Raw genomic sequence first — 14,643 nt, 5'->3', positions numbered from 1 at the left:
TCATTAACAAGACAATTGTTCTGTGATTAAAGAGCCAACTCAGGGGTAAGATGAAAACCATGAATGTGTAATGTAATTCATATTCATGATCCAGACCTGAATACAACTGAGATGAGTGTGTAAGATTGTTATATTGTAATATCATTTGTTTTACAATTATTCATCAAATTATGTTAACATATTTGCAATACTTGGCAATACTCTGATCTAATAAAAAGATTGATATGCTGATCTCTGTTCACCTCCAGATCAGTCCTATCTACTTGGGAATAAATGGGTATGTCTCTTTTTTTTCTCTTATATTCACCAATGGTAACCCCATGACATTTTTTTTTTTTTTGAGTTTGTCCAAGAGGTTACCTTGGTCTTCTCCAAGTCATATTCCTCCTATGGCATTTCTTCTGGAGAGCATTTTATCCTTTCAGTGACTATTACATTGTGCCTTCTGATGCTTGGATAGTTTACTTGAATGATACTGTTATCATCTCTGATCTAGAACTCCACAGTACAATGGTGATTGCTTCATAAGAAAAGTATTTTTTCAGTGTGTCATCTGCGCTTTCCTGTGCAGACACAAAAGAGGGGAGGAGGGAGGAAGTTCTGAGGGAAAACAACTCCCATCCTGGTGTAGCACCTTCTGAGTTGTGAATGGGGATTTGGAAGGTGTCCCATCCCTTTTTGCTCGAAGGGATGATCACTGTGAACTCTAAAAGACATTTGAAGGAAAAAACAATAAAAGGGATTTTTTGAGAGGGAGAACAGGAAAGGTCAAACCCATTCACCCTTGCCCCTCAGAGAAGTAAGCATCGAACATTTTAGCCTTCGCTTTCTACAAGTCTGCTTCTCCCACTGACATACATCTAGTCTCATCCCTTTTCATGTTCTCCCAGCTCTGATGTAAAGTCATTTCAGTGCTGAAGGACAGTGGGAGGGAAATGGTGGGCTGAGTGGCTATGTAATACACAATGGCTGATCTCTTCTGGCATTTATCTTCACTTGTGAGGGGAGAAGGAATAGCTCACTCATGAAGATGAATATCATACAAGTGCTCTGCCATCGTGTATCCTTCTGATATATCTCAAGAGAGAGATTTTAAGTTATATGTAATATTAGAAACACTGCTGCCACAGGGAAGCTTGGTGGCTGCTGTTCTGGTTTATTAGATCCTGTTAAGTGACATGATACACCCTTGTTAAATAGAGTCATTCTCATTCTAAGATTATCTAATTCACCCTTATCTTAGCAGTTGTTTATTTCATGCACATACTTGCATGTACAAACACATGCAGATACATCCCAGCATTTTTTAAAAAGGAAAGATGGAAATGCATTGAAGTCATAATTGCATACTTGTGTACTCCATTCTTTGACTCATCTTTCAACAGATGACTGACTGAGAAGATGGAAAAGCAAAAGGAAACCGATAGCTACTCAAATATTAGTTTGATTGATCTTAGGTCATCATTGATCAAAGCTGGCCCACATAAGCTGATGCAAATCCATCATTCCATATGATTTTCATAAATCTTTCCCACCTAAGGTGGGAAGAAAAATTAATTTGATGGCATCAGTGACATGATACATCATATCTGAGAGGTCATTTTTTTTCCACTCCATAAATGCTTACAAATATTCCCTTGATTCTTTTTTATATACCACCTGATTTCTTACATATTCTCAACCCCAAATGCCTCTGCAAATTTGTCTGACTTTTTAATAAGGACAATATTGCTGCTTGAGATATGCACAGAAGCTGCACAGAGCATCTTAGTCATAATCCTACTGGCTTCAACAGGCAAAAGACCTCTTTTAAGTTCACTTTCTGAAGTCTGCAGATAATAGAATCATGGACTCTTACAGTCATGAGGAACCACAGAGGTTCTTTAAAGTAATGCATACCTAAGAATATTTTCCTCTATAAGAGTCCTTATAGTTATTTGTTACCCAGCTTCCACTGGAAGGCCTCCAGAGATATGGAAGTCATTCCCTTCTGTAGCAATCCATTTGATTTTTTCCCAATTTTTAAATAGTTTCTTCCAAATATTTAGATGAATTTTCCTCTTTACATCTTTTACCCATCATTCCTAATTCAGCTTCCTGGTGATGAGTGAAGATATTCGAATCTTTCTTTCGTAAGTCAACCTTTCAAATAGTTAAGGAGTTATTATGTCTCCCCTAAGTCTTATTTTCTCCAGGCTAGACACCCCCAGTTCCTTCAGCCAATTCCAAAGCTTGATATTGAGTTATCTCACCCTCCTTGTCACATGCTCAGATTTGTGAATGTTCTTCAGATAATGTGTTGCCACCACGTGCTCAAAATACTTCAGAAATGCCCTGACCAAAGCAGAGTACAGGAGGATTCTCATCACCCATGTTTTGTTCACCACTCATTTGTTTATACAGTCAAAGTTGGCATTGCCTATATAGGTTGTCTTGTACTGACCAGTATTCAGCTTTGAATTCAGGGCTACTGAATGCTCTGTTACTGATGTGTAAAAGGCCCATAACTTGGATATTAAACATTAGAGAAAACAACTTGTTTGTGTGATCTCAACGTAGACTGGGCAAGTATAATGACAGTGGGACAAATATATGAAGAGGAGGCTCTGGAGAGAGTTTTAGAGCATATGAAAATGAAAAAAAAAATTGTTGGAGGTTGATTTAGTTCCAGGATAGTTCCTGCTCACACTGCAGTCAGGATAAGCCCTCCCATGGTGAGGCCAGGAGTTTGTTTGGGGTTCAGCCAGAGTTTAAACCTGAGACTGACTGTAATTGAAACTGCTTCAAGCAGCAACCCCAGGCTAAAATAAGCACTTAGTGGGGATTCTGACTTTCTACAGTGACCCTGGAAAGTTGGCTTTTCATTGTTATATGGGCTGCTGTGGGGAGCTGGTTCCGTATTAGTCCTAGACCAAGGAATCTGACACCCAGGTCCTGATTTGTGTGGTGGAAAATGTGTTAAGAATGGAAGATATCTGGGAGACAGCTGAGTTTAGTATGACTATTTGTCAGCTCCAGCTGCTAGCCATGAATCAAAATATACAGATCTTGTCTCTGATGTTGATAGGTGAGGAGGGATAAGACAAAAGGTGTATAGAGGGAGAGTGGCTATTCCATAATCTGATTGGCTGCCACTGGCTCATTCCCTTCCAATGAGCTATAATCAGTGCCAGAAGATGTAATTGACTGGCACTAGCTGCTCTGCTGGATGTAAAGTGCATGTATGTTCAAAATGGAATGATAATATATTTACAAGTCAATTCATAAAGGGAATCAAAGGGACAGCTTATGTAGCATGCATGCGTTCAGAGCAACCATCTGGTCCCTTACGTGCTTTCTAATAACTCAAGTATTAGCTTTTGGAAAGACTGTAGAACTTTGGGGATATTTGGGAGAAGTAAAACCAATTAGGTATGAGGATCCAGATGGCACAGTGGGTGAACATACTCATTTTTAAAGTTTTCACTTGCGGGTCTCTGCCTGTAATCACAAGGGAAACAGAGACTGTTAGTTTGATGTGAAGAAACAACACATGCTATTTACCCTGGGACTTACTCTGATACAGCCCCAGTCCTTCTTTTTGCCGGAATAACTAGGGACAGAGGTTAATACTGGGATGCACTGGAGCAAGTGAACTTTGAAAAATCTACATTGGTCTTTAAAAGTACTATCTGTGCAGTCTGTCTCTAGTTCCAGATACTACAATCACTCTATTCAAAATAGTTAAAGTAATGGGCATGTAGTTGTGTGTGTGTGTGTGTGTGTGTGTGTGTGTGTGTGTGTGTGTGTGTGTTTGTGTTTGTTAAGGGCAATGATAAGGGAGAACAGGGGTTAGAAAACCAACTTTTTTATTTAAGAACTGGCAAGAATAATTATACTCTTTCTCTTTTCTCCCTCTGCTTCCTCAGGTAAAATCAAAAGTTTCAATGTAATATAAATAAATAAACCAGTATTAAACCTTAAAAGGCAGAATTACATCTTCGGTTGTCCTTGCATTTTAATGTAGCTGAGCTGATGGCATCTGTCAGGAAACCTTGCCCAATAGACACACTTAGCCTTTGAAGACTAGGTATGGGACTGATGGGTACAATGTCAGGGGAATATTGTTGAAAAAGCACTTCTGGCTGTAATTGACTTTGATGCTGCTCTCTGCACTATCAGAATTGGTCCCTCATCTTTGACAAGGGGAAATGTTCACTCCAGATCTTTCGGTTGTTATTTCTGGAAGCTGAATCACTCACAAATGAGGAGACAAATCTTCTAAGCCCTCTTGAAGGATTGGTAGAAAAGCCTCCCTATGTGGCTAGAAGGAAACAATTTTCTTGGCCCTGCCTGTGAAACTTAGACTTTACCCCATAAATCTTCCCAGTAGAATGGGATTACTAGCTATCCCTTGCATTTCCTGTGGGCCAGTTTTCATATTAGTCAGTTAGATGATTGTACAGTCTTCATTTTCAAATGCTTCTTGAGAGGCCCATGATATTTAAAAAACATCACTTCAGGGGTAGATGAACTAGCCTGGAAATTTGATTTGCTTTTTAGCCTCAATTCTGATCTTAGGCATTTCCCATCTCTGGGCTTAATTTTCTGCTCCCGAATCCAGCAGTGGCTGATCCCACCTTCCTTATGTTATTTGATGGCAAAACACTTTGCCAGAGTGGTACAAAGGACCCAGGTGATACTCACTCATCTTAGTGAGACTCAAGGACCCTATTGAGAGTCTTTCCTTTCTCTCTACCATTCATTTCTCTTCTTGTCTTTCCCTCCAGAAATCATTATCGCCAGAATCCAGCTGCTGCAGGAGCTCCTGGAAAATGCCATTATACACTCACCTTTTCTGTCACATTTCCTCATAATGAAGATGTCTGCTACCTGGCTTACCATTACCCATACACCTATACAGCTCTGATGGTAATACTCCCCCTTCCTCTTTTATTATGCTAATAGAATTTATGTAGTACTGAAATGATTGAGAGGGAGATCTGTTTCTGTTACCATATTTAGACATAGCAATGATATACCATGTGGGAACTGGTGATTTCCTATGACAAATAGATGTTATGGCCTCTGAGGTTCAGATGCCTTATATGGGAAACAGAAAAATTTAAGAGAATGACATAAATTTATTATAAATCTGGTGAAAATAGTAACTCATGCATCTATGGCAGTACAAGATTTAAAAAGACCATTCCTCAGACTACCTCTGTGAGGTAGTAGTATATTATTATTATTGTTACTAAATAACAATAATAATAACAATTTTATGGTTGGATTGTGAGGGATTGGTATGGGGAACTCCTGGTAAGAACCCTCCTGACCTCCCAATATATATAAGCAACGGCTTGTTACATATAGTCTGAGAGAGTGGAGAGTGGCCTGGGACACTTAGAGACTTCAGTGATTTGCCTATGGTCTCACAGACAATATGTGTCAGAGGCGAGGACTTGAGCTCCAGGTTCTCTTAACATTGAAGCTGGCTTTCTATCTGCTACAGCAAGCTGTACGGTTTATTAAATTCCACTTTTATAGATGAGAATACTCAGTCGAACTGGTTAAGAGGCTTTCCCAAGGTCACACATTTATTTGGTGCTGAGAACTGCATCTAAGCTTTATAGATTCTAAGCCTGGTTCTCTTTTCATCACGACATGTGGAGCAGAATAACTGTAAATGAAACACAGAGTCCAACAGAGGGAGGCCTAGACAAAGAATCATTGCATCTGAGCTGTTTTCCTGAATCTACTACTGATGAGAAAGAAGCTTGAGTATGCTTCTTGACCATTTAAAGTATATTGCCGTTTCTTCGTCTGAAAAATAGGACTAATCATCCCTGCCCCCAGCTACATCCTAAATCTTTTGAAGATTAACGAGTATCATCTGGAAAGTACTTTAATCTTCTCTGTTAAAGCAAAATGTTATTAGAATATTAATGATTAAACATATGTCATATATGTATGTATCTTAACCAAAAGGACTGAGTTTCTCATTTCGAACCTGTGCTAAAAAGAGGAAAAGGAAAATAAAAAGAGCCTTCTGTAATTAAAAAGTCATGCCTGCAATACCTAACATACTTTTTGCATCTAATAGTTGTTTATCAAATGTTTCTGGAACAAAGTTATGCCCATATGTGAGGAAGCAACCTTATCGCTCACCTTCAAGTCCACCATGCTACACAAAACAGTGTATGGTTCTGTGGAAAGAACACTGGTTCTGAAGTTAAAGAACTTGTATGTGAATCCTGCTTTTTGTTATTTATTGCTTTTATGACATTCTGAAAGTCATCTTACCTCTATGGGCTTTGGCTTCCTCATCTGTAAGAAGAGGAGGCTGGGCTACATGTCTTCTGACCTTCCTTCTAAATCTATCATTTGTTCTTCCATCAACATTTATATTTACATGCAGCACTGCCCATTAAATTGCAACAGGCATTAAGATTGTATTAACTGCTTATCACATTTATCAGTAACAGTTTTAGTCCAACAAAACTGTAATATAAATCACAGTGATAATTTTTTTTTTTTTTTACTTAGAATCCCTTCTATGATTGTTGTTACTTTTAGAGATGCCTGGCGTACAAAATTTGTAGTCTCCTTCAGCAACTGTTTTGACCTCTACTTCCATGAAATGTTCACTCTAACCAGTCTGAAGGGGAGAGAAAGTGCTTGACATAGTCAAAGATCCTGGTCGGGGAATCAATGAAATTGGGTCTTAATCTCAGTTTGGTTACCTCCTACTTGTGTGATCTGTGAAAGTCACTTTATCACTTAGGGACTTAGTTTCCTCATCTGTAAAATGAAGAGATTGGATTAGATGATTTCCAAGATCACTTAAAGTTGCACTGAATTATCTGTAAAGTGTCTGATAGCTTTAACTTCTATGATCATCTGATCATGTGTATAATCTAACTCTTTTCTTGGATAAATGGGCAATGAGTTCATTACTTTGGTCATTTCACATAGTATAGAATTTTGTATATTGTTGAGGTTCCAACTGGCACCAAATGATACAATCTTAGAAATGGAGGACATAGGGCGTGGGAGAAACCTTAGAAATTAGCTAGTACACTCCCATCTTTTTAGAGTTGTCCTAAGGACAGAAATTGTAAGGTGAAAATAGGGAGAGATGTTGTAGACAAAATCCATGCTTTGAGTAGGGATTGAACTATGTGGCATCTGGGAATCTTTCTAACTTTAAGCATCCATGAAACTGAGCCCCAAACAGGTTAAGTGCCTTATCTAAGAACACATAGCTAATCAGCAGGAGAGGCTGGGCAAAAAATCAACTTTTTTCACTCCCAATACAGTGGTCTTTGCATGATTGGTTTATAAAGTTTTAGATCTCAGGACCAAACTTTAAAATATTAATGAGGACCCCCAAAAGCTTTTTCATATGAAATATATCTATTGATATATACTATATTAGTAATTTAAAAATCTTAGTGTCATTATGAAAAAAAAATTGACCTAAAAAGGGTTTCAGGAATCCCCAAGTATTTCTGAACCAACCTTTGAGAATTGCTGCCTTACACTATTATATCATGCTACCTCAAAGATCCAACAAGGTGATAAAATGCTGCCTTTCTAGTATGGAAGAATTTCTGGCAGTATTGTATAATTTCGGCTAAGCGTATTAGTTTGTCCAGTTCAGTGGTCTATGGAACTATAGCTTAGACCCCTCAAAATCCCTTTTAATGAGTACCTGTAGTTATCTGGCCCTGCCTGATTAGAGGGACATTTCTAATGTTTGAATTAGAGTGATCAGCCAGTCTCTTTTATCTGTAACTCTAGAAGAAAAGATCTGTAGATCCCATTCAGTGGAGGACTCCATTTTCTCACCAAAGCCATTCCAATTCCATTCCCAAGACTGCATTCTTCTTTTTTAGACCATTATAGAAGTCAAAGAGGCTGACTTTAGGGCAAAAATCCGTCTGGTCACACCTCAACAATTTATACTACCCTCACTAACTACTTACCCTGGTCCCCTGGGACCCAATTACCTACTCCAACCTCTGGGGAAAATAGAGTGAATGCAGTTTTAAAACTGACAAGTAGTCCAGGATCTACTCTTGTTATAGGGAAAGCAACCCAATCTGCTGGGGAGGCCATGAGCATAGGAGGCAGGAGACCTCCCACACAGTGGGTTATGTGGAGGGACCTTGTTATTCTGAATCTCCGCAGCTCATCATTTTGGCACTTCAATTCGAGAAGAATGGCTCTACTTTCACCTGATCATAGAACTCTTGCTGGCCAGATAATTGGCAAGGTTGAAGGAGTGAGAAAAGGAGTCAGGAAATGGGTACATGTCATTGTTTTTCCTGGATAGATGAAATAGGGCAGGAAATAAGATGTGTTTCTTGAAGGTGGACAGATTCTAGATCTTATCTTATATACCTCAGCACAAGGTTTGCATCCCATATGGCTCTCAGTCTTTGGATTCTCTAGTTTTAAATGAGCCAAAAAATTGGGGCCTCTGTGACTTCTGAGAAACATTTTCTCCAATCATGGTCAAAATGAGAATATATCTGGAATGCACATTAGTCATTTTTATTTTTGGATATGTTCTTGGGAGAAATCTTTTTTCTTCCAACAGATCAGTGATAAATTAAATGTGATTGATACCCCAAGGGCAGAATTGACTCTCTGATACTTGGGAATTTGGGTGAGGGGTGGAAAATATACTTCCACATGGAATTCACAATTTTTAAATCTCTCAAGTAATGTAGTATATGTTTAATAATTGCAGACATTTTTATAGCAATGGATATATATCTGGGAATATTTTCTCAATGTGGCTGTAACATTACAATTCTTTTTTATTAATTTTATTTTATAGGAGAAATAATTAGGATTCAAGTCTTTCAAATTATATCTCTCTGATGTGTACAGATGATGATATTGGGCAGTTGTCAAAATTAGAGTATCAATGACATTAATGTTGAAGTCAAAGGGGTGATAAACTTAATTGATTATAATCAATCTTATAACTATTTAAATATGTGTAATGATTGAACACTAAAATACTCAGTAACATATTGATTAGTTTATGAAATTGCTCTGGGTAACCAGCTGTATTAGTTGAAATTCTAGACCCAAGATATAATTTCTGTGTATGTTTTAGGGGCAGGGAAATGGAGTTTGTAACTAAACCTAATATTGTCTATAAGGGTAGGAGCCAAAAACAGTGACCACATGAAGAATCCGTATGTTAGCTGCCCAGAAACCCTCCCCCAAAGGCAAAAGCAGAGTTTTTCAATAGTCTTTTTATACCCACTATGATATATGGCACTGAGACTTGGAACATCACTAAGTCCAATGAAGAGAAATTATGAGGGTAGGCGAGAAACAAAATACCACATGTGTAATATTTCTATGCAGGACCACAGCACACACAAGGGACTGAAATGGAATCAAATGGGAAATGTTTGGACATATATTGACTCAGAGATGCAATAGGCAGATCATATAATAAGGTTGTTAAATAACCACAAAACCATAGAATACAATGTTGGAAGTCATCCCACAGGTCATCTAGACCAACCAGTTGATGGGCAGAAAATCTAAAACCCATATGTGGCCCATTGCAAAAAAGAGAAAAGGACAGGCCAACAAAGAGGGAGTAAGGTATTATTCAACTAGGTGGAAGAATATGGAAAAAGAGAGAGATAAAAGGCTGTAGTGGAATAATTGGTCTGTATTAGTTTTAAAAAGTCTTTGAAGAGAGCAGGCTTCTTAAAGAATTAGGGATTTCTAGTGACCATATCACATGTGATATGATGTGATGATAATCTCTGCTTAAGAAGGTGGGGTTGATACAAAGACTATAGAAGATACTACTCTATCCAAGTTACTTAACTTCTTTCCAGGTGCTTTTCCACTATTTGGTGTAAGTTTCTCAAAAGGCCAAACCCTTAGGATGATGGTCCTCCCTTTTTTTCTTCTTTCTGATATTCCTCCTCCTTTGGAGTAGGAGGAGTACAAAGATAATCTGTTCAACTTGCATAACCTGCTCATCCACTCCATCTATATACAAAGATGGCATAGAATTGATCATGGCATTCATTACCCACAAGTGGTTTACTTACATGTTCACAAACTTGAAAATTATATTATCCAATGGTAATTTCTTATAATTTCATCTGTCCCTATCACTCACTCCTCCCAAACCCATTCTTTAGCCTCACTATGACCTATGGTCTCCATGCCTTTCAATATTCTGCCAGCCCACTATCCCTGTTCTATATACACTCTCCTTTCTTCCTAATCTTGACCCTTTAGTAAATCAGATAAATTTTTCACTCTGATCTTGAATTCTTTACACCTTTATCCTATCAACATTCAGACATTTCTTCACTTCTCATCTGGCTGTACTCATTTTGGACTTCCTTAACTTTACTATGGCCACCCCTTTCAGGTGTGTGTGTGTGTGTGTGTGTGTGTGTCTGTGTGTGTGTGTGTGTTAGAGAGAGAGAGAGAGATTGAAAGAGAGAGAATCTCCCATTGACAGAGCACCTTTTTTTTTTTTTTTGCGTTTTCATCCACAATTTAGCACAGTGTCTGGTACATAGTAGGCACTTAATAAATGCCGAATCCTAACTCTGTATTATGCCTACCCTATACATCCTATTAAGGAGATAATGGATAGAGCTAGCTAAAGTACTGAGATCATATCTTGCTATCTAATCTTAATTGGGCTAGCACTCAGGAAAGGTAATCCTTTTACATCTTTGATGTAAAACATGTTTGATGTTTTGGAACTATGTCTCAAGCATGACCAAACAGTGTATACTCTTTTATCCAGCAATACCACTATTAGGTTTATATCCCAAAGAGATCACAAAAAAGGTAAAAGGACCTACATGTGCAAATATATTTATAGCAGTCCTTTTTGTGGTGGCAAAATATTGGAAACTGAAGAGATGTCCATTAGTTGGGGAATGATTGAACAGGCTGTGGTATATGAATGTAATGGTTATGCTTGAGACATAGTTCCAAATTGCTCTTCAGAACGGTTGGATCAGTTCACAACTCTAACAGTGCCTAGTGTCCCAATTATTTCTTATCTTAACTGTTATCATTTTCATTTTCTATCCTATTAGTCAATCTTATAGGTGTGAGGTGGTTTCTCAGAGTTGTTTTAATTTGCATGTCTATAATCAAAAATGATTTAAAACACTTCTTCATATGCATATAGATAGCTTTGATTTCTGCATCTGAAAACTGCCTATTCATATCCTTTGAACATTAATCAATTGGGGAACATCTGCCAAAACTTTTTAAAAAGCCATCTACAATTAGTTCCTCAACTTCCTCTCCTCTTAACTCTCTTCAATCTGGCTTCTGACTTCATCATTCCACTGAAACTGCTTTCTCCAAGGTTGCCAATAATATCCTATCTGCCAAATCTAATAATCTCTTCTCATTCTTTCTCCTTGCTTTGCTACATTTGAAATTTTATCACTGTTTACTCCTGGGTTCTCTCTCCTCTCTTCATTTTCAGGACAATGTTTTCCTCATGGTTCTTTCTCCTAAAGAACCTAAAGAGTCTAATGACTCTTTCTCAATCTTCTTTGCTAAATCATTATTCGTATTACTCCTCTGTCCCCCAACACCAAGGCTCTCTCTTGATCTCCCTTTTCTTTTCTCTCTATACTCTGTCCTGTGATGTTCTCATGAGATCCCATGGCTTCAATTACTTTCTCTATAGAGATGATGTCAGATCTACATATCTAGTCCTAGTTTCTCTCCTGAACTCTAATCATACTTTACCAATTGCCTATTAGGCATTTCAAAATGGGAGTACTGAAGGCATCTCAAATTCAGCATGTCTGAAAAATGAATTATCTCTTCCCTTCCCTCAAAGCAAGGGTTTTTAATCTTCTTTCCCTTTTTTTTAATATCATGGATACATTTGGTAATCTTGTCTCAGAATGTTTACTGCCTATATTCATAATTGAAGGAAATGCTAAATTTCAGTTGGAAGTTGATGAAAATAAAGATATATTTTTTCCTATCCAAGTTCAAGGATTTCCTTAAATTTATCCACAAACCTGTGATATTCTATGGACTTCATTTAAAAACCCCTTCCTGAAACATACCATTCATTGTTGAGAGCACCTTGGTACCATCTTCAACTCCTCACTCACATCCATTCAGTTGCTAAATCTTGTTATTTACATTTCTACATCTCTCACCAATGTACCTTTTTCTCCATTTACATAGCTACCACCCTAGTTCAAGTCCTCATTATTGTCTCCTAGACTATTACAATAGTGCACTGAATCTGTCCTCCATTCGCTGCAAAAGTTATTTTTCCTAAAATGAAGATGTGATCATGTTAGTGCCCTATTGAACAGATTTCAGTGGTTCCATATTATCTTTTGTTGTTCAGTTGTATACAACTCTTTGTGACTCCATTTGGAGTTTTCTTGACAAAGATAATGGCATAGCTTTCCATTTCCTTCTCCAGCTCATTTTATAGATGAGGAAACTGAAGTAAACAGGGTTAAATGACTTTCTCGGGTCACACAGTTAGTAGGATCTGAGGCTGGATTTGAATTCAGGTCTTCTTGATTTCAGGTCTGGCACTCTTATCTATTGTACCACCTAGCTGCCCCATAGGGAGCTTCTTCCTTCCTTCCTTCCTTCCTTCCTTCCTTCTTTCTCTTTCTTTTTGTTAGTTTTTTTCCCCTCTCCATTTCCTTGATATTTGGGTGAAAGGAAGTGATGCTTTCACGAACCTCAAATATAGAATCATATTGAGGAATTGTCGAATTGCTTTCTTGATATCTCCAGGATCAAATATAAACCTTTCTTTTTGGCATTTAAAATTTGGCATTAAAAAGTCTTCACTACTTGCTTTCTTCCTATCTTTCCAGGCTTTTAACACTTGACTCTACGAGTGCTCTGTGTTCAATTCTTTCCATACTAGCCTACTTGCTCTTCTAGGGACCCATATGCTTTCCCTCTTTCACCTCTGCCTCTTTGAATTCCTAATTTTCTTTAAGACTTATTTCAAGTGCCATCTTCTTCATAAAGCTTCTCTTCATTTCATCAGAGGAGGGAAGGGAATAAGCATTTATATAGCATCTACTATGTGCCAGCCACTGTGCTAAGTGTTTTACAACTGTGATCTCATTTAATCCTAACAAAAACCCTGTGAGGTTGGTACTGTTATTACCCTTACGTTACAGTTGAGGAAACTGAAGTAAATAGAGGTTAAGTGACTTGCCCATGGTCCCACAACTAGTACATGTCTGAGGCCAAATTTGAACTCACTCCAGGCCCAGTGCCCACTGTGTTACCTAGGTTCTAGGGTACTACCTCATATTAATTTTATGTCTGTTCCATAGATTATAGATACTACTTCCCTTCACAACAGTTCTCTGCCTGCTACTTCACCTTTCTTGGTTTTATTTTCCATTCAGCACAAACTCCTAATCTTCTTTTATCTAGGGTTACCACTCACCATTATGTAATTCCCTTATAAGCTAGGGATGTGCTGAAGCCAGCTCCCTAGAGCCAATTATTAAATTTTCAGTGTAAACATTTACATCTGGGAAGTCTAAGATCCTTATAGACAGCAACTCAATTTATTCTTTGATTGACTGTTTAGATTTAAGAAAGTATTCAAGAAAATGTTGATAATGCATATTAAAACTTAAAATGCGTAATATGTCCTCTTTTTTCTCTTTGAGAGAGCTGGTTGTTAAACATTTATCAGTTATAAAGACTAGTCACCCCTCAGTCGTGGGTACAATCTCTCAGTACAGGCATGAATCAAAATGGAAGTCTTGTAGGAAGAAAAGCTAGCTAGAAGTGCCCATTCTATACCAGAAATATTCAATTATCCTCTTTTGTGTAGTGAGAAATCTTCAATTCAATGTAGGTTGTATTTTAAAGACCAGTAGGGACTTTGCAATGTCAAAACAGTAAGACATGTCCCCTACCAGGTGATGAGCTTTGGTCTAAACCAGAAAGACATGGAAACAGATAATAAGGAGAGAGGCAATATAAGTAACCTATGATTCATCAAAAACAAACAAACAAACAAACAACTTTTCAGAATATACAATAGTTTTCCCTGATTCCTGGTAAGCCAACGATGGGGGATGGGAATAGTCTGTGAAGTCAAGGAAGAGTCTTCTATAAAAGTTATGAGAGGATTTTAAAAAGGAGAGGAAAATAGTGAGATCACCCATAGAGTTACACAGGATGAGATCTGTGCTGTTATCAACCGATATTACACAAAAAGTCAGGCCCTATTTTTCTTTAAAAACCTCACTCACCCCCTATAGGGGAGCGCCATAATTGCCTCTAACAAGTCTTCCAGTTTTATAGCCAAGTCTATCACAGTGGGTTCCTTGGAGGTAGTAATTACAGTTCAGATGGCACCAGTATTCAAACTCCTTGCTTTTCTGTACGTTTCTAACCCTCACCAGGAACAATAGAAGTATCCAATTATTTAACAACTCTCTGAAACCCAAGACATGATATTTCACCTCAAGATCATTTGCAGCAAAACAAAGTATAGCCTCTTTGTTAGGAACAATTCATCAGTAGGCTGATAATGACTTTTCAACAAAAAGCCTTTCTCTTTTGCAGTGGCCCCAGTGCTATCTTGTGCAATTTCATTAACTTCTATTATGC

General features: G+C 37.8%; 1 protein-coding gene across 1 annotated transcript in view; it reads left to right on the top strand.

Moving 5' to 3' along the window:
- The window catches only part of AGBL1 (ATP/GTP binding protein like 1), an 868,369-nt gene that overhangs the window by 139,959 nt on the left and 713,767 nt on the right, over nucleotides 1–14,643 (top strand). The window contains 1 exon segment of the mRNA XM_027851980.1: nucleotides 4,770–4,911. Coding sequence (XP_027707781.1) covers nucleotides 4,770–4,911 — 142 coding nt within the window.

Source organism: Vombatus ursinus, unplaced genomic scaffold (genome assembly GCF_900497805.2).
Source record: "Vombatus ursinus unplaced genomic scaffold, bare-nosed wombat genome assembly UNPS02009205.1, whole genome shotgun sequence".
NCBI lineage: Eukaryota > Metazoa > Chordata > Mammalia > Diprotodontia > Vombatidae > Vombatus > Vombatus ursinus.
Note: the sequence above shows the minus strand (reverse complement) of the source record. Positions and strands in the feature narration are given on the sequence as shown.